Source organism: Denticeps clupeoides, chromosome 15 (assembly GCF_900700375.1).
Source record: "Denticeps clupeoides chromosome 15, fDenClu1.1, whole genome shotgun sequence".
Lineage (NCBI taxonomy): Eukaryota > Metazoa > Chordata > Actinopteri > Clupeiformes > Denticipitidae > Denticeps > Denticeps clupeoides.
In genome coordinates this window covers 5414104-5441348 of record NC_041721.1, presented here as the reverse complement: position 1 = coordinate 5441348, position 27245 = coordinate 5414104, and the positions used below count along the sequence as shown (strand labels likewise).

General features: G+C 46.8%; 1 protein-coding gene across 12 annotated transcripts in view; it reads right to left on the bottom strand.

Moving 5' to 3' along the window:
• grip1 (glutamate receptor interacting protein 1) overlaps positions 1 to 27245 on the bottom strand; it is a 239009-nt gene that overhangs the window by 41311 nt on the left and 170453 nt on the right. For 9 of the 12 annotated variants that reach the window (XM_028954022.1, XM_028954025.1, XM_028954028.1 and 6 more), the window contains exons 2-8: positions 20600 to 20680; positions 10198 to 10333; positions 9006 to 9151; positions 7955 to 8038; positions 6177 to 6252; positions 3515 to 3660; positions 363 to 510 (exon numbers count right to left, since the gene is read on the bottom strand). In XM_028954022.1, the coding sequence (XP_028809855.1) occupies positions 363 to 510; positions 3515 to 3660; positions 6177 to 6252; positions 7955 to 8038; positions 9006 to 9151; positions 10198 to 10333; positions 20600 to 20680 (817 nt within the window). Of the gene's footprint in view, positions 1 to 362; positions 511 to 3514; positions 3661 to 6176; positions 6253 to 7954; positions 8039 to 9005; positions 9152 to 10197; positions 10334 to 20599; positions 20681 to 21100; positions 21171 to 21623; positions 21662 to 25742; positions 25890 to 27245 lie in introns of those variants that run through there. The other 3 variants (XM_028954027.1, XM_028954024.1, XM_028954026.1) reach the window with 3 other exon arrangements.

Sequence of the window (27245 nt, the reverse complement as noted above, 5' to 3'; positions counted from 1 at the left end):
ATGTGTCTGTAATTCTGCACCAAGAGACTTCAGATACCGTATAAGGGGACCATATTTACACCATTTATTTATCAGACACCTTAAAGTCAGTAGTGACAGGGACAGTCCCCCCCCGGAGACATTCAGGGTTAAGTGTCTTGCTCAGGGACATAATGGTAGTAAGTGGGGTTTGAACCTGTGACTTCTGGTTCATGTGTTACCCACTAGGCTACTACCACCTCAGAGATCTGTGTTTGGTGCATTCCGCTACTTTGTTGGTGTTTTTTAAGACTGCTTATTGCTGTCTTCGCTTACATACAACGCAATTCTGGTTGCAATTCTGATTTGGTCTGATGTCGAGCCTTTCTCTCTCGATGTTATACCTGTCAGCGATGCTGGCAGGTTTGACCTTGTCGATGATGATGACCTGCTTGTTGCAGTACATGGTTGTGGAGAGGGCCACACCGAGGCTGGAACCTGCCGTCTTGGCCACCTCCACCAGCAAGGGTCCGGAGGCTGTGGCTACAGAATCTGGTGGAGAGAACGTCTAAACATTATAAACCCCTTCCCCCTATCTCTCTCTCTGTCTCACACACACACACAAACACACACACACATCAAAGGACATGAACATCTGTGAAAAAAGAATTATCTTCTGGAGGCAAAAATTCAGAAACAATTAGGCTGCAATCCCAAATCCTGATTAGATCCTGCAGTGACAATCCTGCCTGCATGTGTGTGTGTTAGACTGACACTGACATCAGTGTCAACCTTTATTAAAGGTGTTTTCAGGCTTAGTGACTAAAAACGACTCCCAAGCAGCGCTTTTCTATTCCCAAATAAGCAATAAACGGTCCCAAATTAATATGCCATTTCAGCTTTGCTTATAAGAGCGTCTGTCATATTTACCATGAAATTAGGGCTGGAGGGTGTAAAGCGACGTACAGGTGTTGTACAAAATTTGTGTGCCTGATGCTGTTTAAAACGCTTAACTACAATAGAAGAGAACTGTGAAGAAACGATGATTTCATACCATTGCAGGCAAAAGTGCACACAGTCCCTAATTAAAATAATTTAGCATTATAATGGATGCCACTCATGTACATGTGAAGTGTCTTGCTCAGGGACACAATGGTAGTAAGTGGGATTTCAACCTGGGTCTTCTGGTTCATAGGCGAGTGTGTTACCCACTAGGCTACTACCACCCATATTACACCCAGTTCATCTTCTAATAAATATAACTTGTAATACGGTGTGAAGACTATTAATATTTTGGCATTCCCAAAATATTTTTAATCTGTGTATGCACATAAAGTACCACTAAAACGGTAAAAACACACCAACACTAACACACAGACTGTAAGCCTCATTAACAGCACGGTCACACATGCAGATGCACAGTGGAGGTGGTTTTCTGAGGTGCGTTACCCATCTCTGGCAGCTGTGACAGGTGTGTGTGTGTGTGTGTGTGTTTGTGTGTGTGTGTAGCTCATCAGAATTTCAGGCAGGGAGTCACGCCAGCGCTTGCTCCGCCTCCTCATAGGCGCGCGTAAGCACACACATTATCGCATGTACAAGCGCACGTACGTGAATGATGAGCGAGGGGCATTAATAATGTATCTGAGAGGAAGCGTTTTCAATCATGGCAATGTCATCGGCTCGTGCTGCGTATCTGTTTAAACACCAGAGATACTGATGAGTGTGTGTGTGTGTGTGTGTGTGTGTGTGTGTGGGTGTGTATGCACGGTCAGACTGCTGTTATTCATTTTCCGCCGGAGGGTGCTTGTGCACATTCTGCTACTCTTGTCTCAACCAATCACCTGCCTTGCTTCAGTGGGCACACAACCTGATACAAGAAATATATGTTTACACACACCCACCCACACACACACAGACAGGCTAATAAACACACACACACACACAGGGCTGTACTGCTTCATCTTCCTTACAGACAGTGTGAGGGGTGCGGAAGCATAATTTTCCTTCCTCTGTAAAATTGTAGTCACACTCTCTCTCACACACACACACACACACACACACACACACACACACCCACAACCAATCAACTTTTCTATAAATTCAATCAGCTGCTCACTAGCTGATCCTGCATTCAGCACAGGAGGAAAAAGACGTTCAGTGCTGACATGGCATCGTCAGAAGTGCCTTTCAGAACGACGAAATCACACAACCACGTCCTCTGATCCGTACACACCACCGCTCATCGCATTACACTCCGCTATCAGGAGCCAAGCACCAAACGCATCAAACGCGGGAGGTAGAGGGAACTTTCCGAGCCAGGCGTCAGATGTGCAGGAGTCGGCTGTCGTTGCGCTGGATGTGCGGGATGTGATGGTCTTCCAGCCTCCCCAGAGAGGAGGGAGGGATCTTCTACAGACTCACTGTCGCCAGCTATGCTTGTTACCCGCGTTTGTCTTGCCTCAGATCTCACACACACACACACACACACACACACACACACACACACTGCTATCGCTTCCAGGTCAGAGAGCAGCAAAGCCATCAGAGTCACCCCATGGGTCAGCGCAGACCTCTCAGATTCTACCTCTCGCACCGCGCTCCTTCTCTTTTCAATCCCTTTCCTCCCACCACCCATTCTCCCTCTCGCTGATTCTCTTCTTTTTCTCCCTCCTCTCTCTCTCCAGCACAAGCTGTTTACTCTGACATTTACAGACCCCGCGCAGACCGATGAATCAATCCTCTTTCTTTTTTACCAAATGCCTAATTAACAAGGGACTCGAGTCTGGCCAAAACAGTAAATGAGCCGGAGTTGCACAAGATGAACGATAAAAGGATGAAGACAAATGGACTGGTTACACTGCGTCTAGGGGCACAAACAACAATGGTTAAATCAATTATCGCAAACCAATATTCATATTCAATAGTCCATCCAACATGTAATGCAGCTTAGTGTGTTACAAGAAAGCCGTCTTTGCCAGCAACGGAGTTTTCATTAACGTCACATCAGGAATTAACTGAAGAACGATAGAAACAAGATCCATTTCTCCCCCGTTTTCCAACATTTTGGTTCCGTAACTAGATCTCTCGCTGCTCTACTTCCCGCTCTCCCACGATGTTCCGAGAATCAACTTTCCTCTTTAATCCATTCTTGTCTGCCTTGCTGGATCTTAATGTTATCTGTGGAAAATTCCATCATACAAACAGAGATGTGCATAGATGTGCTAAAAGTAGCACCTGCACATTCATACATCCCCCACCCTTACACACTACTAGAAAAGACTCACCAATCAGAGAGTGGTAATAAATAACAGCTACGGTTCACAGGGCAATAAAATCCGGTGAAGTGTGCAGCAGTGTGTGATGATTCAACATTAAATTCATGGTTTCAGTGCGTGTTGGGGTTCAGGGAGGTCCTCTCCACAGGACCGTGATTTAGATGATAGAGCTGATCCTCCTAACCCCTACATGCCTACACCGCGCCACAGTCCCACAACAATCCATAGCTGCAAAAATAATAAAAAAGTAATAATAAAAAAAAAAAAAAAACATCACTCACCCATGATGGACACGTCGTACTCGATGAGCAGCGTGGCCTCCTGGCCGCACTGTTTAAGGATGCTCATGGCCTCCGCGTGCGACGTGCCATGCAGGCGAATGCCATCGATGCTCAACAGCCGATCGCCCGGCTTAACCGTCCCCTCCCTGACGGGACCAGAGCAGAGACAGACAGATCAACATGTGTCTAGAGGAAAGAACCTTGGCCCTCCGAATTCAATTATGAAAAACAAGAGGCGGCTGCAAACAGGAGGGTGCATTTCTCAGGCCGCCGCCTGCGTGACTCGTTGTCCGGGGTAGGGGGAATATTTCAGCACAAAGACTGATTGAATTATGGCAGAAAAGCAGAAGCAGAAAGTGCCCCGTAATTGTTTCAGTCATGAAGAGTAAGGAGCGAATCATGAGCGTCTACAATTTTGGTGAAGTTGTTCTGCTTCGATTTACGGTGGTGCTCATGAGAAGGACACATGCTCTGTTGGAAATCTACACCAGAGACATTTAAGACATTGGGCCCTATTTTTAAACTGGCACTAGGCACAATGCATGGTGCATGGTGTGCTCCTAATTTCATCTTTGGGACGTGGAAGGGAAGAGGGAGCTTCATTAGATGAGGAGGAATATTTAAAATCTGTCATTTCTGTCCTGTAAATAAGTATGAAAGTAAGTAAAGCTTTATCATCATCCCAGTCATATACATACAGCACACAGTGGGACGAAATGTCGTCCTCCTGGCCCATAGGTGCAACATAAAACACAACTGAACAGCAGCACTCAGACAAGTCAACCGTGAGGGTAAAAAAAGGTTACAGTTTGCAAATACTATAAAAATACATCAGAGAACAGCATAGTGTTCTCTGGACGTGTCCATTTCAAGTCAAGTCAAGTCAGCTTTATTGTCAATTCTGCCACATGTACAGGACATGCAGAGAATTGAAATTACGTTACTCTCTGACCCATACAAGTAACATTAAATACAAAAACAGTAACAGTAACATTGAATACAAAGTATAAATACAATTTAAAAAAAAAATTAAAAAAAAAACACAATATACAATTTTAAAAACTCCATATACAAATAAGGGCATATGGTGGAGAGTGCAAAACCATGTAGTGCAACAGAGGTAAGTTTAAAGTGATGAAGTGACAAGTGAGGTAGTTGGCAGACCAGAGCTGCACAGAGTGACTGGTGCATGGTCAGTTTGTGTGTGTTAGGGTTCAGAAAGTTTGTGGAGCTGAAGAGGGGAGTGGGGGCAGAGCTGGGAGGGAGTTGAGTTTCCTTTGCAAATCTCTAGTTACAAATATTCATTATACAGTGAAATTCCAAAAAATATGAACATATGCTTTGCTGTGTACTATGTGCTGTTGGCCATGGGATCAATAAAATCAATCAATCAATCAATCAATCAATCAATCAATCAATATGTCTATCTATCTAGTATAAATTCCATTCAATTCCAATGTCTATTCATGCTGTGGCATCAAAATATATGTTAGGGTGGTAGTAGCCTAGTGGGTAAGACACTCGCCTGTGAACCAGGAGACCCAGGTTCAAATCCCACTTACTACCATTGTGTCCCTGAGCAAGACACTTAACCTTAAGTTGCTCCAGAGAGACTGTCCCTGTAACTGCTGATTGTAAGTCACCCTGGATAAGGGTGTCTGATAAATAATGTAAATGTAAATGTAAGTATATATGAGCTCCTTGTTGATGTTGCTCCTTGTTGATGTTTCTGTGTCTAAATTTACATTTATGGCACTAATAATTTGTTTAAAATTGAATGCTGTAAATGTAAATGTTAAAGGGACAGTCCCCCTGGAGGGAGACACTCAGGGTTAAGTGTCTTGAACAGGGACTCAAGGCAGATCTCGAAGCTGGAGTGAGTGTGGGAAGCCCCAGCACCCGACCGGCGCTACCATTTGGGACAATCTCTTAGGAGCTTTTAAACAGCTCTCACTGGGCTTATTACAGGCTAATGGAGGACATCTTCACTGTGCCGTTGGTTGGTGTGGTGAAGAATGTTCCAGAAAAGGGCAGCCTCCCTCCATTTTTTTCTCCAAATGTCCATTTCTCACTCAGTTAACGCCAAGCCGAGAATCGACATGGTCCAACTCCCATCAAACGGCCACTTTACTTTACGGTATTATCCTCCTCCGATGCGCTCAGCATGGTCAGTTGTGGAAAAAGAACGGGAGAACGTTTCCTCCAGTGGAACACTCAAGAAAGGGAATTACCATAAAGTGAAATTAATATTAATGGAGGCGAGAGACAGGCGAGATGGAGAGAAAAGCAGGGAGGAAGTGAAAAGAGTAAGTGATGGGGAGAGGTGTGATGGGAATTATAAGCGCGCTGAGCAGAGGGAAGAGCCCATTTGCAAGTCTCCGGTGTGCAGTTAAGTTAAAGAACCCTGGGTAATGTATTCTGGCAGTGCGGCGAGGTAGAGGAGGAGGAGATTTGTCTTTTTTTTTTTCTCCTGTGGTGGGGGGGGATCTTGGTGGATCTGGATCAAGTATGCGGATGGGTTAACATGACTGGCAGGCTGATTGACTGCCCCTTGAAAGGCGGAGACAGGCTTTTCCGCTCAGATCTCCTGCAGCTGCTCTTTGAAAGAGACGCAGGTAGGTGCTCCGTTAGTCATGTCTGAGTTGGGAATCCAGCATCTCACCTGTCAGCGGGACCACCTGGCCTTATGGTCGTTATGGCGATGGGCCGAGATTTATTTCTGTCCTCATGGGCTCCGCCTGCAGACAATGAGACACAAAGTGCACTTTTCACAACGGTTACATAAAAAGAGCTGTTAAACAGTGATGGCCATTAGGGGTCAGGTAAGATGCAAGTTAGCCCTAGTTAGCCCTCTCTCTAATTAACTTATCAATAAACTTTCAAAATTCTGATCCCGCTGCCAACAGTAGTTCATGCAGGTATTTCATGACACACATAGCCACAAGTTTTTAAACATCAAATTAATTGATTCAAACATAAATTCATATATTCAGTTATACCCAAAGATACAACAGACAGAAACATTAACCTCCTGGTGGATTTAGTATGATTTTACATATACAGTATATATATTTCCTACGTTTATTTAGCATTTCTTTTCATTTGTTTCGCTGTTTCAGTCCCTTGTTTGGAATAATGGAATAATGTTCTCCTTGAAAGGGAAAGCTCTGTTAAAAGTGACGTGATTGTCATTGTGAAACACTGCAGCACAGCACATGGTGACACAACGAAATGCGTCCTCTGCTTTTAACATGACCCTTGGTGAGCAGTGGGCAGCCATGACAGGCGCCCGGGGAGCAGTGTGTGGGGACGGTGCTTTGCTCCGTGGCACCTCAGTGGCACCTTGGCAGATCGGCATTCGAACCGGCAACCTTCTGATTACGGGGCCGCTTCCTTAACTGCTAGGCCACCACTGCCCCATAAACAATGTCTGATACAAAGTGAGACCCACACAGTAGATAGCAAAGTATAAGTACCCGCTGTGAGTGTGTGTGCGGGTGCTGAGTGAGGAGTGAACAACTTTATTCCTCTCAATAAACTCCCATCCTCATCTCTGACTCTCTTCACCTGGGCTTTGGATCTCATCCCAAGAATCCCACTCCATTGGTGCTCTTCACTGACTACTTAACTCATTTTTATCCATGCACACAATATATATATTCAAGCACTCTTAATGGTCCATGTAAAGTATGAAAAAAATTCAAGGCCGTGATTTTTCTCCTCTTTCAAGGATTTGTGCAACGGTGCATTACTGGATATCTTGTTTAGTCTGAATCTCTGAATCGGATCACCTGGACTCAACTAAATACTAAACAAAGCTGCCATTGGTTGATCCTTTATTGGCTCAGCTGCAGAGGTGTGAAAGGACAGCTGCCAGGATAACAACAGAAGCTCTATTACATGCATCACAGCCGCTGAGCTGTAAACGGTGGGGACAAACCGTTATCTCCTGGACGCCACTGGTTGTTTTATAATTCGCGGTGGAGGGCTTCAGGGGCTCACCCAGACCTCAGATGCCAACGCGTCCACATGCAAGCTCTCCAAAGATGAAAAGGAATTTCATCAAAACACACTTTCTTTCATTTGTAAAATGAAACTGGTCTGCTGAGGACCTTGAAGTCGACTTTCTTCCGTCTTCAAAAGGCTCTCTCCGCTTTTGGGTACTCCACTTTCCCCTTTTGTTCCCTTTCAATTTAATGAAACCCTGTTGCAATGTGTAAATACGGGCCAATAAAATGGGAGTGTCTCACTGGCGATGCAAAGGAGCTGAAAATGATATTCAGATCTCCTCTTTCCCTGGCAGCGCAGAGGGCACCGGGGGGAAAAAGAAATGCTCTCCATGCCGAAGGGCTCCTTTCTGAACCTGAATAGCGTTTTCTAAAACTCACTTCACGGTGTGTGAAGACTGCATTATTCATGGCGGAAGGCACGAGCACACACCTCTGATGACGAATCCAAACGTGTTGCCTTCTTTGTGCAGAGTCACCTCCACGTTCTTGAACATCACGCCGGATCCCTGGACGGCTGTGGAGACAAGGCGGCGTTATGCAACACACGTCCACAGAGTAGAGACAACACTGGGACACCACAAAAAAAATCCTCACGGGACAATACACAGGACACTACAAAATCCCCATTCATGATGGCTTCACTCGAGGGCAACCTCGTGTGAACGTTCCAGACTGAGCTTCTCACTCGGCATTCCAGTATAAGCAGTGGGAGAAACTTCCTGCTGTTTCTATTAAGTGTCCAATTCATGGCGAACTAGCGTACACGGATCCCGCTGCGCCTTAACTGCAGCACAAAAAGCCAAGATGCCTGAGGCAGAGGATCCATTTGGTTCCATTTTTAAAACCTTCCATTCCGTTTAATTAGTGGTAGTGGGGTGGTGGTAGCCTAGCGGGTAACACAATCGCCTATGAACCAGAAGACCCAGGTTCAAATCCCACTTACTACCATTGTGTCCCTGAGCAAGACACTTAACCCTGAGTTCCTCCAGGGGGGGGACTGTCCCTGTAACTACTGATTGTAAGTCGCTCTGGATAAGGACGTCTGGTGATCCTAGAAGCCCATGGCCTCTTACTCAAAGCCAGCTTCCTTTATTATTGGCGTAAGGACGGCGTAAAGCGGTCGGTTCCTCCACTACAAACCTCCAGCTCATCCTGTAATGAGGTAGCCCTGCTAGAAAAGATGGCTGGAGGTTGTCTGAGCAGATGAACGCGCCGGCGCTCGCTGCTTAATTACATCACGCCGCCGTCGCCGCTCACAGATGCTGCTATGCAGATTTTATTTTTTTAATCTGACATTCAATTTTCCCTTCGCAGTCATGTGTGGCGTTAACGAGCAGGCAATTATTCCGGATCATTTTCCTTGGCCGCGTGGTTTTGTTGTCATGGAAACGAAAATCTTTGCTCAGTCTGAATAGGATTGTAAGGGGCCCGGGCCATTTCTGGAAGTTTGATGGTGCAAGCGGCGCAGCTCCGGCTCTTACAGACAGGGGGCAGCTCGTACTCCACCTCCAGCACCACCCGCTCGCCCACGTTCTTCAGCAGGCTGATGATCTCGTCGTGCCGGAACTTGGTCAGGTTGATGCCGTTCACCGACTTTATGTAGTCGCCGACGTTCAGCTGGTCACTCCTGCAGGACGCAGACATGTCAGAAATTCAGAGAAGAAAGAAGCCAGAAGGACGGACGGTGAGGAGGTAAAAACAGAGGTACGTGCTTTGATACCCCCTTGGCGGAGACGCATGCGGGCTGTGTTACCGCAACAGAAGGGATGTTACTCTTCCTCTCCGAAAAGAACTAAATAAAACCCCGACCAGACAATCAAAGCTCTCCTAGCGCCTGGTGCCGGGTTTCTGCCACACTTTCTGGCAGAGAGGAGGTGAGGCTTGTGTTCTGTTGGAAGCCGACGGCGTGCAGTGTAAGCTGCTAGGAGCCGGCAGGGGGGATCGGACTAAGTTGTGAGGAAACCGCGTACGTGGCACTGGGGGTAATTCCGAGAAAACGGAAACCCTTCATCCCGGCGTCAGAGTGCATGTGCACGATCGTGTGTTTCCAGGTTTTATATATAGCTGAATGAAAACTTTCTGATTGTATAGTACCTTAAATGAACTCATCTTAAATATCTTATAATAAGTATCTTAAAATATCTCATAGTAGCTTAAATATTATGACTAAAAGTGGGGCTAAATATGACTAAATATGGGGTCGCCATATCTTCAGTTCTGCTCAATTTTACATTGTAGACAATCCTTTTGCATGCTGCTGTATGTGTGTACACTGTACGTAAGAGTGCTGCCGTCTTTATGCAAACAGGGACTGGAGCCCCATGCTCATTAAATGAAGATGACGCTGTTCCTTGATGGCATTAAAAATGGACAAGAACAGGACGAACTACTGGTTATTACAATCAATAATGTATGTATTTTAATAATTGGTCTAAATATATTAAATTCGATTAGATTCAACTTTATTGTCATTACACATGTACAAGTACAGGGCAACCAAATGCGTGGTGCAGTTAGGTTATGAAAGCATGCATATCAAAATTGTTACATGAATCCTATGAATAATGGAAATCATTTTTCTCCCTTGCACGTATTTTAGGATCCGAATAAAAAAGAAAATGACACTGACGTGAAGATAGCCAGACACAGTAAGCTGAAAAGGGAGAATGGTACCTGGCTGCGATGCCACCCTGGCGCAGGTTGGAGACGCGCGGTTTGCCATCCTTGTCGATGCCGCCTGAGACGGTGAGGCCCAGCGTGGCGCCCTCCTTCTTCATCAGCTCCACCAGGCTGGAGCCCTTGAACTCATCTGCGCACACAGCAGAGACAGGATCCCGCGGTGAGCTGAACGTCCCAGAGGAGAACCCCCAATCCACGCAGTCATCACCATCATCATCATCATCACCACCACACATACAGAAGGGGGGAACACTCCCGGTTGCTCTCACACTACTCCATCCCAATTTCCTTTTCTTCTCTGCCTCCCTCTCAATCCCATAATGCCAGTTCAGCACTCTCCATCTTGTCATTCAGCACGTGTCAGAGATCAGAGTCTCCCTGCACACCCACAAAGCACAATCACTGTACTAGGGAGTAAAAATTATAACACAGTTGATCAGGAATATTTTTTTTTTTATTATGTACAGAAAGGCAATCCTACATTTATGCTGTATATATTACACATAAACGTCTTGGGTGTCTGGACCAGGTGTTTTTCTGGTTTTGACACGATGCTGACCGTTTTTCTGCTCATTGAAGCCAATAAAATGGCGTCCAGCACCAGTGTTTGTTTGGCTCGTGTGTTCGGATGGCGTCACATAGCATGTAGCATCTTCTTTTATACCCAAGTCCTGGCGAACATCAAAGAACATCAAGCGAACGCGAGTGAAACACCAATCAAAAAGTGCAGGACCCAAGTGCAGAAATGAGGCATATCAGCAAAAAAAGTCAACAAAAAAGACAGGGCAACGCCCACAACTTTAACGTATTAGTTGGACTAAACACACCCACAAAAGGGCGAAGGTGACTGAACACGTGGTCCAGCGTCTGTGCGTTTCTTGTAAACGTGTGCTGTGAGAGATGAAGGGGGTGTGGTCCAACCAGTACACTGTACCCAGATCAGGCCGCCACAGTCACTACCGGCGCAACGTCGTTATGATGTAATCCATTATGTTCCCCGCCGCATCGATGCAGGATCGTCCACGTCTGCATCGCGACTTCAACACCCCTACACGGCACTGGTACATGCTCTTCGCTGCAGACGCCGAGGCGCGTAATAAAGCAGGGTCCTGATTGGATGTTGTTAATGGCTGAGCCGGAGGCGGTTACTGTACTTCTACAGAGTACAGAGTTGTGTTGTGTTGCGTTGTGTTCTGTGTGTGTGTGTGTGTGTGTGTGTGTGTGTGTGTGTTAATAAAGCTCTCTGGCTGCTGGAGTCTCAGTGTCTCTTTGCACTTCATCTCCTGCTCCCTCTCCCCCGGTTCCCATCAGCCTCAGAGAGAGAATGTGTGTGTGTGTGTGTGTGTGTGAGAGAGAGAGAGAGAGAGAGAGAGAGAGAGAGAGAGAGTGTGTGTGTGTGTGTGTGTGTGTGTGAGAGAGAGAGAGAGAGAGAGTGTCGCAGGGGCAGCAGATGAAAACACACTCAGCATGTCTCCCTCTAGGAAGAGCGTCGGGAGCGCAGCATCACAGCCAGCAGCTCCGTCTCTCCCTCGCTCTTTCTTCTACGCCGCCTCTCTCTGTTTAAATGATGGCATCATTTCCCGAGCTGTCAGATGTGATGGCTTGTTTCCGTCCTGACATTGTTAAACGCTGCACCAGAACGACAGCCGCGGTGACAACGCTGCTGCTGACGGGGGCCGGCTAACCACCTGCAGCAGCGGGCAGGTCTGGTGTCTCGTTCTTTAGTCGATGCAGGGACGGGGCAGGGGAGCGCCGCTGAAACACGACCCAGGAAGGAGGGGGGCTGGTCGGGCTGTCAGGGGACGGTGTGTCACCTCCAACTGCTCCACTGTCTTAAGACAGAGACCCCAAAAAACACACACATTTACATTTACAGCATTTATCAGACGCCCTTATCCAGAGCACCTTACAATCAGTATTACAGGGACAGTCCCCCCCTGGAGCAATTTTAGAGTTAAGTGTCTTGCTTTGGGACACAATGGTAGTAAGTGGGATTTGAACCTGGGTCTTCTGGTTCATAGGCGAGTGTGTTACCCACTAGGCTACTACCACTCTACACACAAACACTCATCTCATTTTGAAAGTGAACAAATAGACTGGTGCACACAGAGAAATGTGTCCTCTGCATTTAACCCATCACCCAGTGGGCAGCCCGGGGAGGATGGAGTGTGGGGACGGTTCTTTGCTCAGTGGCACCTGTGATGGGATTTGAACCCGCGGCCTCCCGACTACGAGTCCACTTCCTTGCCTGCTAGGCCGCTTATTCCGCAAATAATACTGCGAAGAAATTACTTTTATGCTTCTTTGGGGGGGCGCGTCTGGAGGTCACACTGCAAAATGCAAGAGGTCAAGGGTCACAGTATTATTTGGCTGTTTTTCATACAATCCATTGTGAAGCCCTAGAGAAGGGTTCTTCACCTCTCTGCCCTGAAGGTCCAGTGGCCAGTCCACCTGGGAGAGCTGAGAACGTGGTCCGGACAGGGAGCAAAAATAGTGATGGAGGCCGAAGAACAAAGACGGAAAGTGTGTGTGTCTGTGTTTGTGTGTGTGTGTGTGTGTGAGGGTGCTATGTCAGCACAGGATCCCAAAATAAACACACCCCGGTCCTGCGGAGAATTGCGATTGAATGTGAGGCCGCGTGTTTAATCCATCATCTGTTTCATGTCTCAGACGAGGCCCTCCGGTAATTCATTGTGGAAGAACAGTTCAATTTGTCTTCAACCTCCATCAAATAAATTCATTAAAAAGAAGCCGGGTCCCCAGAGGAGCTCTTGACATGAAGAGATATTAGCCGACGCCGGAGAGGCGCGGCTCTTGCCTGTTAATAAGGGCCGGGTGCTGAGAACGCGAGGGGGAACCCGGGTGCGGATGTACGACGTACTGTTCCGCGTGGTTCTCCAACCGAACTCCCTCGGCACAACGTATTTCAAAGATCACAGGCCAGGCTCCATCACACACCTAATGCTGGCCCCGCCCCGCCACAAACGTCCAGCTTTTTCCCGCCATTCTGCTGTTTTCGTCTATTCTTCTTCCTCCCTCGTCTCGCACTCGCCTCTGCGCAGTTCTGCTGGCGACGCCCGAGTCGCCAAGGTGACTCAGCACAGATACCTCCGCTGCAGACGACGGAGTCGAGATGGAGGGAGGATAACTGGCGCTTTGATAACAGCAATGAGGTAAAGGAGCAAAAAAACTAACAAAAAAACAGCACAGGGAGCGGTGGCTGGGGAGAGGCGAACAAAAGAGAGCGCTCTGCACACATCACACACTTCCACACACAGCCAGTCGCACACTTTTCCTCGAAAAGCAACAGAGGGTGGGTTAAAATCCCCATACTTGTTGGAAAATATATATAAGTTATCATGCAATTACCTTTTATTTCCTTTTTGACATTTATATCTCACAGGTATTAAACTGTATTATTCTTTTTAATATGCGCACTATATTTAATCATTAGTCTCTTGGATGAGAAACTGGTGGGCTAAAGGTTGTTTGCAGAACAGAATGACCGCGACTTGATAAGAGGAGGCCTGCAGCCGCAGCGAAGCAAGAAAACAAGAAGACCTTGCGATGGAGCGTCTACCAAGAGACAACCCTACATGCAAATTATAAGCTTATATGGTGTGATCCTGTGATGAATGTACCGCCCTTTATTAAATAAAAAGAGAGGAAGCGGAAGAGACGGCAGAGCTTTTGGAGGCACGATCGTCTCTGATCGCTCTCCTTGCAAGTAAAAAGAGAGCTCAACTGCTTCGTGTCATATCTCTCTATTTTATAAGTGTTGGATAAGACGGATAACACTAACAATACTTCTCATACACTTTATGGACCTGAATGGACAAAAGAACCGGAACGGATGATCATCACACCAACACTCACGCACGGCGACTGTAACGTCCGGCTGTGGCGGCTCCTCGGCGTTTCTGTGGGAACTCATCCTGTGGAGTATGAGGTCTGGTACTGAGGTTGGACGAGAGGGCCTGGCTCGCAGTCTCAGGGATGAAATCTCACCAACATATGTTCAGAATGACCAATTTCGTTTCAGAAATGTTGGAAAATTGGAGACTTCATGCGTGTACAATGTTCTCTGGTTTGCCGATCAGATGTTCTTTTTAGAAAAAAGGCTATTAGTCTGTCTGCTTAACTGCTGTGATAATGGTCGTGGGCCTCGGATGACTATAATAGAGGATAAAGGGACTTGCACCCAGTGTTGCCAGAATAGCCATTCTGGGAAAAATTATGGTTTTTAGACTATTTGGCGTGTGTTGTGTTGAATTTTTGCATGACTGTAGGCTAACACACATTAAAAAGGGGGGCGTTTATATAGTCCAGAATGAGGAAATAGGACGTGCGAGAGCTGTCAGTCCTTACACGTGAAACTTTACAATCGTGTCTAATAAAAAAAAATCATTCATCTACAGGTATCTAGTCCTGTCTGGTTTTCCATGAGATTATTTCTATAAATGAAGATCAATATGGAATAAAATCAATTCAGTCTAGACACACACACACACCTATGCTTAAATTAGCAGTGCGAGCGCCATGAGGGAAGCACTGACGGATCTGGAGTGTGTTCTCTTGGCAGACGACAAGCAGCAGGTCGGCCTGTCTTTCCTGGCAGCTCTTCAGAAGTGTTTAATGCTGACGAAGATCAAGGACCTTCTGCATAAACACAGGGAAGCCCAACTGTGTGTGTGTGTGTGTGTGTGTGTGAGAGAGAGAATTGAGATATTCATAGGCCATATATATCGCCACTCTTCAGAAACAATTATTTTAAGCGCCCGTCTGTAAAAGTCACTCTAATACTGATACTGCCACATTAATACATCAAAGGAGTGTGAGATTTATTCATGGAAACTAATCATGTTAATAATTTAAATGGTGATTAGCTGTCAGACGCAGCCACTCTCAGGATTGTTTTAATAATGAACTGCCGTTCGGCTGATGCCCGCGCGCGATCGTGAGGAGTTGCGTCGGAACTGAGGGCTCGGCTATGAGCGGCACCTGAAGATGACGCCCAGATCAATGCTGGCAAAACAACAAGCGCCATCCCGACCACTGAACACGCACACACACACACACACACACACACACACACAGAGGAAATGGGCAGAGCGAATGTGCGGGTGTATTTTCCCAACGCTACCGAACAGGTGCATGAGCAAACTTCCAGGAACGAATGAAAAATGTTCATTTCACGCTGTGCTGAGCAGGCCCCCGAACAACGTGTTTACTGTCTAACAGAGCCGAAAATGTCACTGGCTTCATTTCATCACCCCCACCCCCCCGAAGAAATAATGCAAATCTACATAGTGGATGTGCCGCTCGAGACCCGCGTTTTAACATTCTGCCGCAAGCTACCCACAATTCAGTTCGGCGGTGCACGACGTCACCCCATACAGAGCATGTAGGTGTCTCTGTAATGGTTTTGAGTGTTACAGCAAGCTCTGACCTAAAGAATGAATCTAACAAATTCTAACTACATAATTCTAACTACATCCTAACTAGTAGGAGTGTTGATATTAATCTCATTATCCATGCATCGCACTGCAGATGTGGACATAATCGATTACATCATACTGACTTTGCATTGGGATTTTCTGGCGGCGGTATAAAAAATCTCATTAAAAGGTAGTGCCGGTTGTGACTGCGGATGCCTGATCTGAGTACAGTGCCGCTGCGAGTAGGAATAAATCCTCGTCCACGTGGACATTTAAAAGAACGCCCTCTAAACGCCATGTGCGTTTGTCGCTGCATTAAATTGCCGTTTCACTGTGTGTTTAGCGTTTGTTGCTGTTTGTCAGGACAAAAATCGATGGCAAAAAAACGTAGCATGCGGTGTTTATTTGACGCCACCTGAACACACAGCCGACCTAATGCTGGTGCTAAAGGCCCGTATCGATGCTTTGATTTGCTCCACTGAGTAGAAAAATGGTCATGTTCAGTCTGCGCTCTCCTGACGCCTGGTTCAGATGTCCGTGTGAACGAGATAATCGATAATCGTTGATAATCGTACTTAAACCCTGAGACCAGTGAAGGCTCACACCTCTAGTAGCAAGTGCATGGTGCAATGTTCCATAACCTCACATCGCTATCTCTTCTTCTGTATTTTACAGAAATAAACAGATTCAAACAAGTAACTGGGACAGTAGGACCTATTCCAGTACTTTCCCATACACTACTTGTTTCAAATATAAAGCACAATTGGTTACGTAACCCAGAACCAGCTGAATCGGCTCCATTTGCACTAGATCATTTTAATTTTCCCCCATTCTGACTAATGGTCCATTTTTAACAGAAGATATGGGCTTATACATGCATGGAATGATAAAGTCTTCCATGCTCAAACAATTCTTAGAAAAGCTTAAGAACCATCTTAAAACATTAAAGCGGCGTGTTTTTTTAAGCAAGTCTGAAGTCTGGCGGTTATCTTTGTCCCTCGCGTTGAGTGGCCTTTTTCCGAGCGTTATAAAAGACCGGTGCATTGCGGCTTACATAACGAACACCATCGCCTTCAGCCACAGGTCCATCTCCTGCAAAGCACCGACAGAACCTCACTCGCATCACGAACGTGGAGACGAGACCAGGCGAAACGAGAAGAGACGGAGGGGGATGCAACAGGAGAATCTGAAGAGGGAAGTGCTGAGAGCAGCAAAGTTCTGCCAGGTTCTGCAGCCACATTCATCACAGCCATCTGTGGTGAAGGTGAAACTCAGGGTGACGGCGTGCACAAGCGATGAGTCACCCCACCGGCGCCCACGCACACTCCGTCCCTCGTGGCACACACAACCGAGACCCACCGTCCTCCACCAGCAACCAGCAACATGCCCGGCGGTCCAGTGGTACTCTCTCTCTCAGGGGCGCTGTCGCGATCCATTACTGACCTCGGCACAGCGAGCGCGAACGCGAGAAACGCTGAGGCCTCGTAAAAAAGCTGAGTCACGCCGAAGCTGCTCATCCCTCCAGCTCACCACCAATGCCGCCGCGTTTCACGCGGTAAGCCCGTCTTTTGGGGGCAGTGGTGGCCTAGCGGTTAAGGAAGCGGGGCCACTTCCTTAACCGCTAGGCCACCACGGCCCCACTAGACCACCACGGCCCCGCTGATATCTATGCAAAACACTCAGTTATCTGAAATGTTTGGGAGGACATGCAGAATTCCTGAAAGATTACCTTGACATTTTCATAATAATGCAGCTGCTGGCAGTGGGAGGGGAGTCAACTTTTTTATGTTTAAGAGGAAGTTAGTCCTCCATTTAGAACAAAGTTTCACTTTAAATTATAGTAATAATAAAAAAAAAAAAAAAGAATACTTTCCATTTTACGAGAAATAAGGTTACTGCTGCATCGCCAGGGGCAATAGTGGCTTAGTGGGCCCTTAATCGGAAGGTTGCCGGTTCGAATCCCAATCCGCCTGAGGTGCCACAGTCCTCACACCCTGCTGCCCGGGCTCCTGTTCCCACTGCTCACCAAGGGTGACGGTTGAAAGCAGAGGACACATTCTGTCACCATGTGCTGTTTCACAATGACCATCACTTCACTTTCACTTTGAAGCTGCAGTAAGAGGAGGTTAATGTGTGAATATGACTTCCCCCAATACAGAACAGAATGGAATGGAATAGAAGTCACAACAGTGGTGGGCAGTGGTGGCCTAGCGGTTAAGGAAGCGGCCCCGTAATCAGAAGGTTGCCGGTTCGAATCCCGATCCGCCAGGGTGCCACTGAGGTGCCACTGAGCAAAGCACCGTCCCCACACACTGCTCCCCGGGCGCCTGTCATGGCTGCCCACTGCTCAGCAAGGGTGATGGTTAAATGCAGAGGACACATTTCACTGTGTGCACCGTGTGCTGTGTATCACATGCGACAATCACTTCACTTTCACTTCAATTTCAACTGAAAATTTGCCTAATAGTTTAATCATTGGATGCTTTCTAACTACAGTTGGTGGCTGTTTTCACCACCTTCAAAATGTCAGGTGACTGTACCAAAACAGATGAATGAAATACTGTAATTTGCACCTTTTCTAGAATACGGTACTTTGTTGACATCATTCCTCATTTCCTTATTAAATCAACACCTCCAGAAAAAAGTCGTAATCTGTCATGAAAACTGTTTATTTTACAGTGGAGAAAATAAGCTTCATTCTAATTATTTCTGTAGCACAGATAAGATGCGAAGGAAATAGCCGCTTGTTTTTCTTCTTGCCCTCTACCAAGGACTTCTGACTGGTTTTTCTCAGATCGTGGGAATATTTATGTAGAAATCCTGAAAAGATCTTTCCCCCGACCCGCCACCCCACCACCACTCCTCTTTGGTCAGCCCGAGGATGCCTTTGGCAGGAAGACATCCCGGAGCAGAAAGCTGCCTGTCCATCCATCATGTATTTTTTACACTTCTGAGGAAGACGGAGAGAAAGAAACTGCAGCAGGCCTGATTATTACAGACAAATCCTAATTTTAAACAATATTTACTCATTCAAATATAATATGTACTTTGCTCTGAAACCTATTCTGAAAACGAAACATTTCAACTCAAATGCCAATACTAATTTGAATTGATATTTTATTGTAAAATTAGTATACGATTAGTGCTGAAAAAAGATGTTATCGAGTAGTGACTGCATTTCACAGTTCTGGCTGTGAGATCATTTGATTTTTTCGTTTTTTCGATGCATTATATAGCTCATGTACAGTCCAGCGCGTGAAACTGACGCCCCACCATATATTTCTGAGAAAGGCGCCAGCATACAAATTGAAATCGTACGTCAAGTACGGGCACGAGCCAAGTAGAAAAAAAAAAAATCGATGAGCATCTATCGAGTTCCCAGCAGCCAGTGTTCCTCACCTGAGGATTAAAAGTGGACGTTGTGAAGAAACTGGCCACCCGCAGACCCAAGCGTGAGAGCTGGGATACGCCGGTGGGCTTCCATTGGCCTGGTATGGTAATGATGTTTATTTACCCACAACACCCAGCTGGGCCACACTGCACCATCCGCCCCGCCCGGGCAGAGACACACGCGCACATCACACACTCGCACACACAAAGTCGTGACTGAGGACTCTGATGGGGCATTATGTTGACAACAATTTTCTAAATGTGGCACAGAGACGATAGCTACACGCTTAGCTGGTGCTAAAAAAAAAAAAATTACCCACAATGCCATGGCACTGAGGAACCGTACCCAGATTCTGTAATCTCCTCTAAAAGCGATGGATGCGTGACAAAAAAAAAAACATGCACACACCAAAGAGAGTCTCTCACTGGCCCCAGGCACCTAAGCAGCAGCCATTAGGCTGAAGATGCCTCGGATGCGCTTACAGCTTCAAATGGGCAGATTATGCCGCGCGCCGTTCCTTCCGCCCACTCCGCCGATCCTTCACGAAGCCGCTTCCAACGTCTCTATTCAGCACGCGGCCCCCTGTCAAACGCGGCTGTCCGGAACGCCGCGCTCGGGGCAGGCCGGCGGCTGTTTATCAGCTTTTAACATGCTTTATTAATCACACTGCAGCACGCCGGCCAGGGACACGCTTCAAACACACACACACACACACACACAGACACACACACGTTCTGGAGTGGGCTGGGGTCTGCGCCGGTCTTCTATGCAAAGAGGAAAGGGCGGCTTGCTAATTAGCCGTAACCGAGAGAGGCGGTGATGACTTCCCAGCAGCGCTGTCTCTAAAAAAGGTTTTCACTTTTCACATTTACGGGTCTATTGTACCAAGAGGCTAATGTCCTAAATGGAGGATTCAACAGCAGACACAAATGAATATAATTCTAAATTGAAAAAAAAAATATACACACACACACACACACATAGACATAACCCCAGTCTTTTGGCCCATCCATCTCTAAATCAGCGTAAATATATAGATGTGACGCTGTCATCGCTGTTCCTTTTTATCTAGTGTCGCACAAATAAGCCCTTTATCTTCTGAAATTCACGCTTATATATTTCTCGTCTGAACATCCCAAATGTACACTGATCTTGAAGAAAAGCAACATTTTATGCTTCTATCATAGGAGAATCATACCTGCAGGTTTTCTCCCCTTAGTTTGCCCCAGATTTGCCAAATGGCCGCACCTCTGGGGCAGAGGAGACTGGCTTTACACTCGCTGTTATTCGTTGTTCTGCTCTGGAACTCATGTGCATTCTGTACAAACACCCGTTCTGCGATGTTCTACGTTACTATTTACACTCCAGTGTTCCGGCGGACTGCTGGGAGCTACACAGCAGATGTGAAAACACAAGACTACAGAAGACAAGTGAAAGATACAGAAACACACACATGCATGTGCACATGCACACACACACACACAAAGTGCCCTGTATGCAACCAGAGATATGCATTACAGAGAAGGGTGGAGCTCGCTACAGTCCGTCAGAGTTGAGAGGTCGTTACCTGGGATACTCTGTCTTCTGATGGCCAGCGCTCCATCAGGCGGCCGTGAGGGGTTGGAGTGTTTTGTGTACGGCCCCTCATCTGCAAAACACAGCAAACCCAGGGTCAGCTACATACACACACACTCACACACACACACACACACACACTGACAAAGCTGCAGTGGTAACACATCCACTGTCAACTACAGATTACTTCACACGGCTGACTCCAGATCAGTCTAAATCTCCATTATAGGCGGGCAAAAGCAGCGGTTACATTGCAGAGTAACACAAAATTAAAGTGTAGTTTTGTGAAATAATCCTGAAATGACACCCCAAGCATGTATGGGGGGTGTATGGGAGCTTCTTCAAAACGGACACCTTTCCGGCAAAAAATTCCTGAGGGTTGATGGAAACGCGACTGCTGACCAACCACTGCAGCCACACACACAGACACACACAAGCCGATGGTGTTCCAGACAAATGTTCTAGATTACCACGACAGTTTCTAGTGGCCTACATTTTCAACCTATTCCTCCTGTCGTTCTGACCCTCTGTCGGCAGCAGCCCCGTCACTCTCTCCGTCTGAGCTGTTAAGATATCACCATGAATGCAAGAGAAATATAATCATCCTCCATATCCCTGACATTAAACATGCACCGGTGGCCATGCCTCTCTCTCTCTCTCTCTCTCTCTGTATGTATACACTTTGATTGCTCTCTTCACAACTGCGCTGGTCTTTCTTTTTACACTCTGTGATTATGCTATTCACTGGATGGAAGCTCCACTCTCTGCAGAATTAGCTCTATTACACGTTGTCTGATGCTTTCCTTCTCCATCGTTTGCTGGCATGTGATACGTATGTAGTTATCACAAGACGGTTAATCGAAGCAGCAATGATAAATGACACTGGGAAAGAAAAACAATACATTTTGAAAATGTGGTGTTGTTTCTATAGCAACAGCAATCTGAACATTCCAGGGAATTTTACCTGTACGTTCCCCTGATGCCGTTCAGCCACAAACCCCACCCTCCCCACTCACCACGTCCAACGCTGGAGTACAATCCCAAGAAACGCTGGCTGCTCCATATTCCCCACACGCGTTGCGGTCTCGCAGGAGAGCACCGTCCCGCAGAGCTCAGCAGGCCGTGGCTAACCTAATTCACATTCAGCTGCCAGGGCCTCCATGCATTCTTCTGCCCTGTGATCCTCAGCTTCACCGACCTCCATTAACAGCAGGAATAACCCTGCCAGATACCTACACAGGCTATCTGATTCTTATGCACAAGCCTCCTGACTTCTTCAGCTCACAGCCGATACCTGGTTCGAAATGGCCATCAACTAGGGCAGCGTTAGTTGTAAAGAAAAGATTTTTTCAGGCCAGCTTCCAAACGGCTGAGGAATCTCATGGCAGTGAAAAGAGAGAAGTGAGGAACCTTCTTCTATCTAGTGACAACAACATGGAGGAGGTTTGGTGGCCAGGAGAGGTCAATCAAACAAAAAGTGTCAGGATTCACACTGAATTATCTGTGCATCAAAAATAGACAGATCCCACCCTTCAGTGTGATATAAGTAAGCACCACTAGATGGCGCTCTCTGGTTGTGAATGCGCAGAGACGTTTTACATTTCCATTTCCATTTAAGTCATTTATCAGACGCTCTTATCCAGAGTGACTTACAATCAGTAGTTACAGGGACAGTCCCCCCTGTAATTTAGGGTTAAGGGTGTACTCACACTAGGCACGGTTGCCGTGAACCGGGCCCGAGTACGATTGTCCCCCCTCCCCACTCCCCCTCTGGCCTGAACTCACATATGCTTTCAGCATTCGTGCCGGAGCACGCTTACGTCATTGTGGTGGGCGGGGTTTCAGGATAAACAGGAACAGCGGCGCTCTCGCTGATCGCAATGGAGTCCATCGCTCTGGTCACTTTGTGGCTACTACTGAGTCGTTTGGTCCGCGGTGGTCCACAGCCCTCTCACAGTCTGTTGCTAAACAGGTCTGTCGCTTTTGCGGCACGGACGTTTTCTTGCAGTCGTGCTGCTCGTATGAGGAGGTTTGCAAGGTTCCAGCTGATGAACAAGATAATCGCGGATTTTGCAAAATATATCGGAGACTTTATGCGTTTTGTCCAGCTGTTCTTGTATGCTCTCATCTGCCCAAATTTCCAACAAACATTGCACCTCTGCAGTAGACCAAAACGAGTGTGTTACCCACTAGACTACTACCACCACTGCGCCATTTTAAGGAAAGTTATACTTGGGACCCAGTGTTCAACTAAATGGAATTAGTCTAGAATACAATAAACAGAATGGCAAACTGTAAGCAGAGGAATACACACTAAGTTAGAGTTATACACTGTAACTATACTCGAATAGTAACCTTACCAATGTTTACACAATCAAGCCAATGTCAATTTCCTTAAATATGACACAAATTTGATCTGAAAATGAAAGTGTAAAAAAGGTGACTAGTGTCCAATATTTTCTGATCGGATTCAAAGATCAATGACGGCCCTTCCAATTATCCGCCACGGAACGCCGATTTTTTTGGGAACCCTTCATGAGTTGCAAAGTGATAAAGCGCAGGGCTGCTTTTGTGTCACCCTTTAGCGTTGCGTCCAGTGCATAAACAAGCATAAACTTGGTGCAAACACACAAATCAGATATGGGCCTAAATAATTTTAAAGTGTGAATGGACTTTATTCATTGGCCAAATATATCTACACTGTTGCACACTGTTGCCAGGTATACAGTAATTGTCATATTTTTACCATAATTTTACCCTCTTTACGATGCACAGTCAATAATTCCAAAAATCCCATAATATACGATGACTTTCATTCCTTCATCCCTTCATTTTAAGTTATTTCACGAGCATGTCAAGGTACAGATCTCTGTTTTCATGTGGCCTCTACTCCACACATGTAGAGGCGCTGTTCTGCCCAGAGGTGGTTTTTACAAATGTTCTGTAGGTACAAGTTGCATTATACGCTATAATATACACAATCTGTGATGATATTTGTTAGTGAAGCAGATCTTCTGAGCAACGTCTCAATAGAAATTACGTGTGTACAAATATTTTAAAATGCTGGTACAATACTTCAACATTTTGGATCTGGCAACACTGCATTTGCACATCCCCCATTCAGTTCACTACTATCAAACCTCACAAGTGTGCCTTATTCGTTCAAATTCACCACCTCCGCTCCACCAGACAGTCCCCCCCGCCACGTAAGATCACTACGATCCGCTTTCACCCCTGCAGACTCCATGTAATCCATCTAGAAACAGCACATTAATCTCCCTGAATAATAACGTGAAAACACACGGATGCACACGCGTGGGGTCTGTGTGTGTTTACACTTTCCAGGGCGGCTGGAAGGAGCGGTGACCCCCGGGTCAGAGGAAATCCGTGTAGTAGGCGGACGGCCTCTTATTAAAACACTCATCCCCCTGTCTGTCTGTCTGTCATCCACCCGCAGCCATCTGCACCACAGCCTGATTTACTGCATGTGTGTAGCAGATTTAATATATTTCATCTCGCTGAGTGCGTTCGTGTGTAAGACATCAACGTTGCCTGAGGCAAGTCTTGCCTGTACGAACGTAACGTGTTTTTCGTGCGATTTCGTGCAACATATTGCAATGTTTTATGTGGTGATATTGCATCGATACAGGGACATCAAATATCAGCATTTATATCTTATTGTGATACGTATCGTATCGTGAGACCCTTGCCAATACACACCCCTAGTACAGTGTAAAATGTATGGTGCTGACACCAGTGTTAAACCACCATACTGGCTGATAAGTGTAAGTGTTTGTGGGCATATTGTGAAAATTAATTTTTGATTGCCAGCAGCGTCGTTCTATCATCTGCCACTGATGCTTGCAGCAGTAATTCATAGATTTGTAAAACCAGCCACATGGGCATAATTTTTGAACTTCTTGACTTTAACAATGCCATAATCCAGTGCGGAAGGGGCAACTCCGGGTCCAGGATTCGGACCGGAGTTTCATGTTGGTCCTGTGTTATTATGTTTCCTGATGTTTTTACCTGTGTGTGATTGTGTAAAGCTGCCCTGTTCGTGTCTGTTCTCCGTCGGGTCATTGTCTGGTGGTGTTTCCCCTGTCCTGTTCGCCATGTATTATACCCCTGTTTCGTGACGTTGTGCGTATGCGTCCTTCTTCCTTGCCATGTCCAACCATCGTTCCAGAATGTACTGCCTTGCCATGACAAACCTTCCATTTCAACAAAATTTATGAAAGATTTTGTTTGCGTTTAAACACGTGTCATCGAGAGAAGAAGCAGCTTGGGAAATACATCAGGAAGGTAGCTTTAAAACAGATTCAAGTACCCTGCGTGTTTGTGTGTGTGTGAGTAACACAATACGTGGGTACCTCACTGAAAGCGCTCTGAGAATACATGTCACACACATTTACACAAGAAAAAAGCCCCTTCCTAACAAATTCCTTCAATCTCTGAGCTGTGTGATCTGAATATATCTGAAGTGTGTGTGTGTATGTGTGTGTGAGAGAGAGAGAGAGAGCGAGAGAGGGAGGGGGAGAGTCAGTGAGCACAGAGGGGGTTTAATTCAACACCTGAGCTCAACATATGCAGCCAACTGACCTGTTTCTGGGACCTCTACCACAGCTTAAATGCCCACACACACACACACACACACACACACACACACACAGATATATTCTCATGCACAAAGGCAAACAAGGACAGCAAAACAGCACAGGCTGTTGACATATGTGCATGAAAGAACCTGAAAACACACACGTTCCATCCTTCTCCAAAGCCACACTGTCACCAAGAGTCCCAGCCACCCACCCAGATCCACACTCCATCTTCTCTACATCCCTCCTCCACCGTTCCCTGTCACATCCCACCTCTCTGTTATCAGGGTCGTGGGGTAGGGGGGTAAAATGAAAAGCGATCACGTGTGTTTAATGACCTGACACAGAAATGTCAGGCCACACACGCTGACACACACACACACACACACACACACACACAATGTGCCATTAAATCAGTCACACATCCATTGAACTGCTGTCAGTGTGGATCACAGCCGCCGCTACCATCGGCGCTCTTCGCTTAAAACAATTACCGCGAGCCGCTGAGTCACACCGCGCAGCGCCATCCGACCTCACCTGCGTCGTAGCCAAACACCTGCGACGCGCCGCACAGGAACGCCATGCCGCCACACTCCGGGCTCGCACAAGCCCCGCCCCTCCCCGGGCCGGTAACGGGATCCGGCCCGAGTCCACCTCGGTCCCGGGGTGCCAGAGGAGGTCTGAGGTCACCACGGCAGCATTCTCCTCACCGCTCGCTACGGAGGAAAGATGGGTGATGCGAGCTCCACCCAGCGCAGACAGCAGCAGTCCAGGTCGGAAGCAGCGGTGTGTGTGTGTGTGTGTGTGTGTGTGTGTGCGAGTTTAAGTGTGTGAGAGGATGAAGAATCCAGAAGACTCCTTCTAAGTGAGCGGACAAGCCGGGCCGGAGGAAGGGAAATGTGCTGCGGCCGAAAGAGGAAGAGTGAGTTAAATCAGAGAGGGAGAAAAGGGGAGTGTGTGTGTGTGTGTGTGTGTGTGTGCGTGGGGAGAGGAGAGAGAGAGAGCGAGAGATGGAGGCAGGAAGGACTGTCATCCTGTCAGGTCACACTACACTCAGCCAGGCGTAGCAGGCAGGCTGGGGAGCAGCGAGGAGACGTAGGTGAGGGAACACGGTGGTGGTCAGTCAGGCGGCTTCTTCTACATTCACACCAGGCACCATCATCTCACAGATATACAAGAAATATACGACTGATAGGTTGCGGGTTCAAATTCCACTGAGGTCCCCACACACTGCTCCCTGGGTGCCTTTCATGGCTGCCCACTGCTCACCAAGGGGTTAAAGGTCCTCTGACACAAATTTCATTTTATTTTTTGCTTTTATATCGGTCTCAGTGTCCCTTAATATTATATTTGAAGTCTCTTTCCAAAATTCAGCCGTGGTGCAGAATTACAGCCACTTTTGTCCAGTCCCACAATGAGGTTTCCCCAGGACACGCCATTTCTGTGTCTGTAGCTTTAAATGCTAATGAGGAGGAGAGAGGCGGGACAAGGAGGAGAGCGGCCTGTAGAAGTTGAGGGGGCATTCGCGGAAATTATGTCATCGACACCATTCGCCAACCAGGATGTTTGCCGCAAACAGGAAGTCATGACAAAAAAAATTAATTAAAGCACTGTTTACACCAATCGCCATTTCCAGGCACTGCAGGAAGGTTGCCGGTTCCTCCGAGGTGCCACTGAGCAAAGTACCGTCCCCACACACTGCTCCCCGGGCGCCTGTCATGGCTGCCCACTGCTCACCAAGGGTGATGGTTAAAAGCAGAGGACACATTTTGTTGTGTCACCGTGTCACAACAAAACAAAAAAGTTTAGTGAAACAATAAAAATGTTACTTGTTGAGCTGGTTGTCTGGTGATGTTTCCCCTGTCCTGTTGTCTTAAATGTATTAAACGTATTAAACCCCTGTTTCGTGACGTCGTGCGTATGCATCCTTCTTCGTCGCCATCATTCCAGATCTACTGCCTCGCCATGTCAAACCAGCGTGACAGTGTCCAATCTCAGGTCATCTCCAAACTAGACTACTGTAACTCGCTCCTGGCTGGT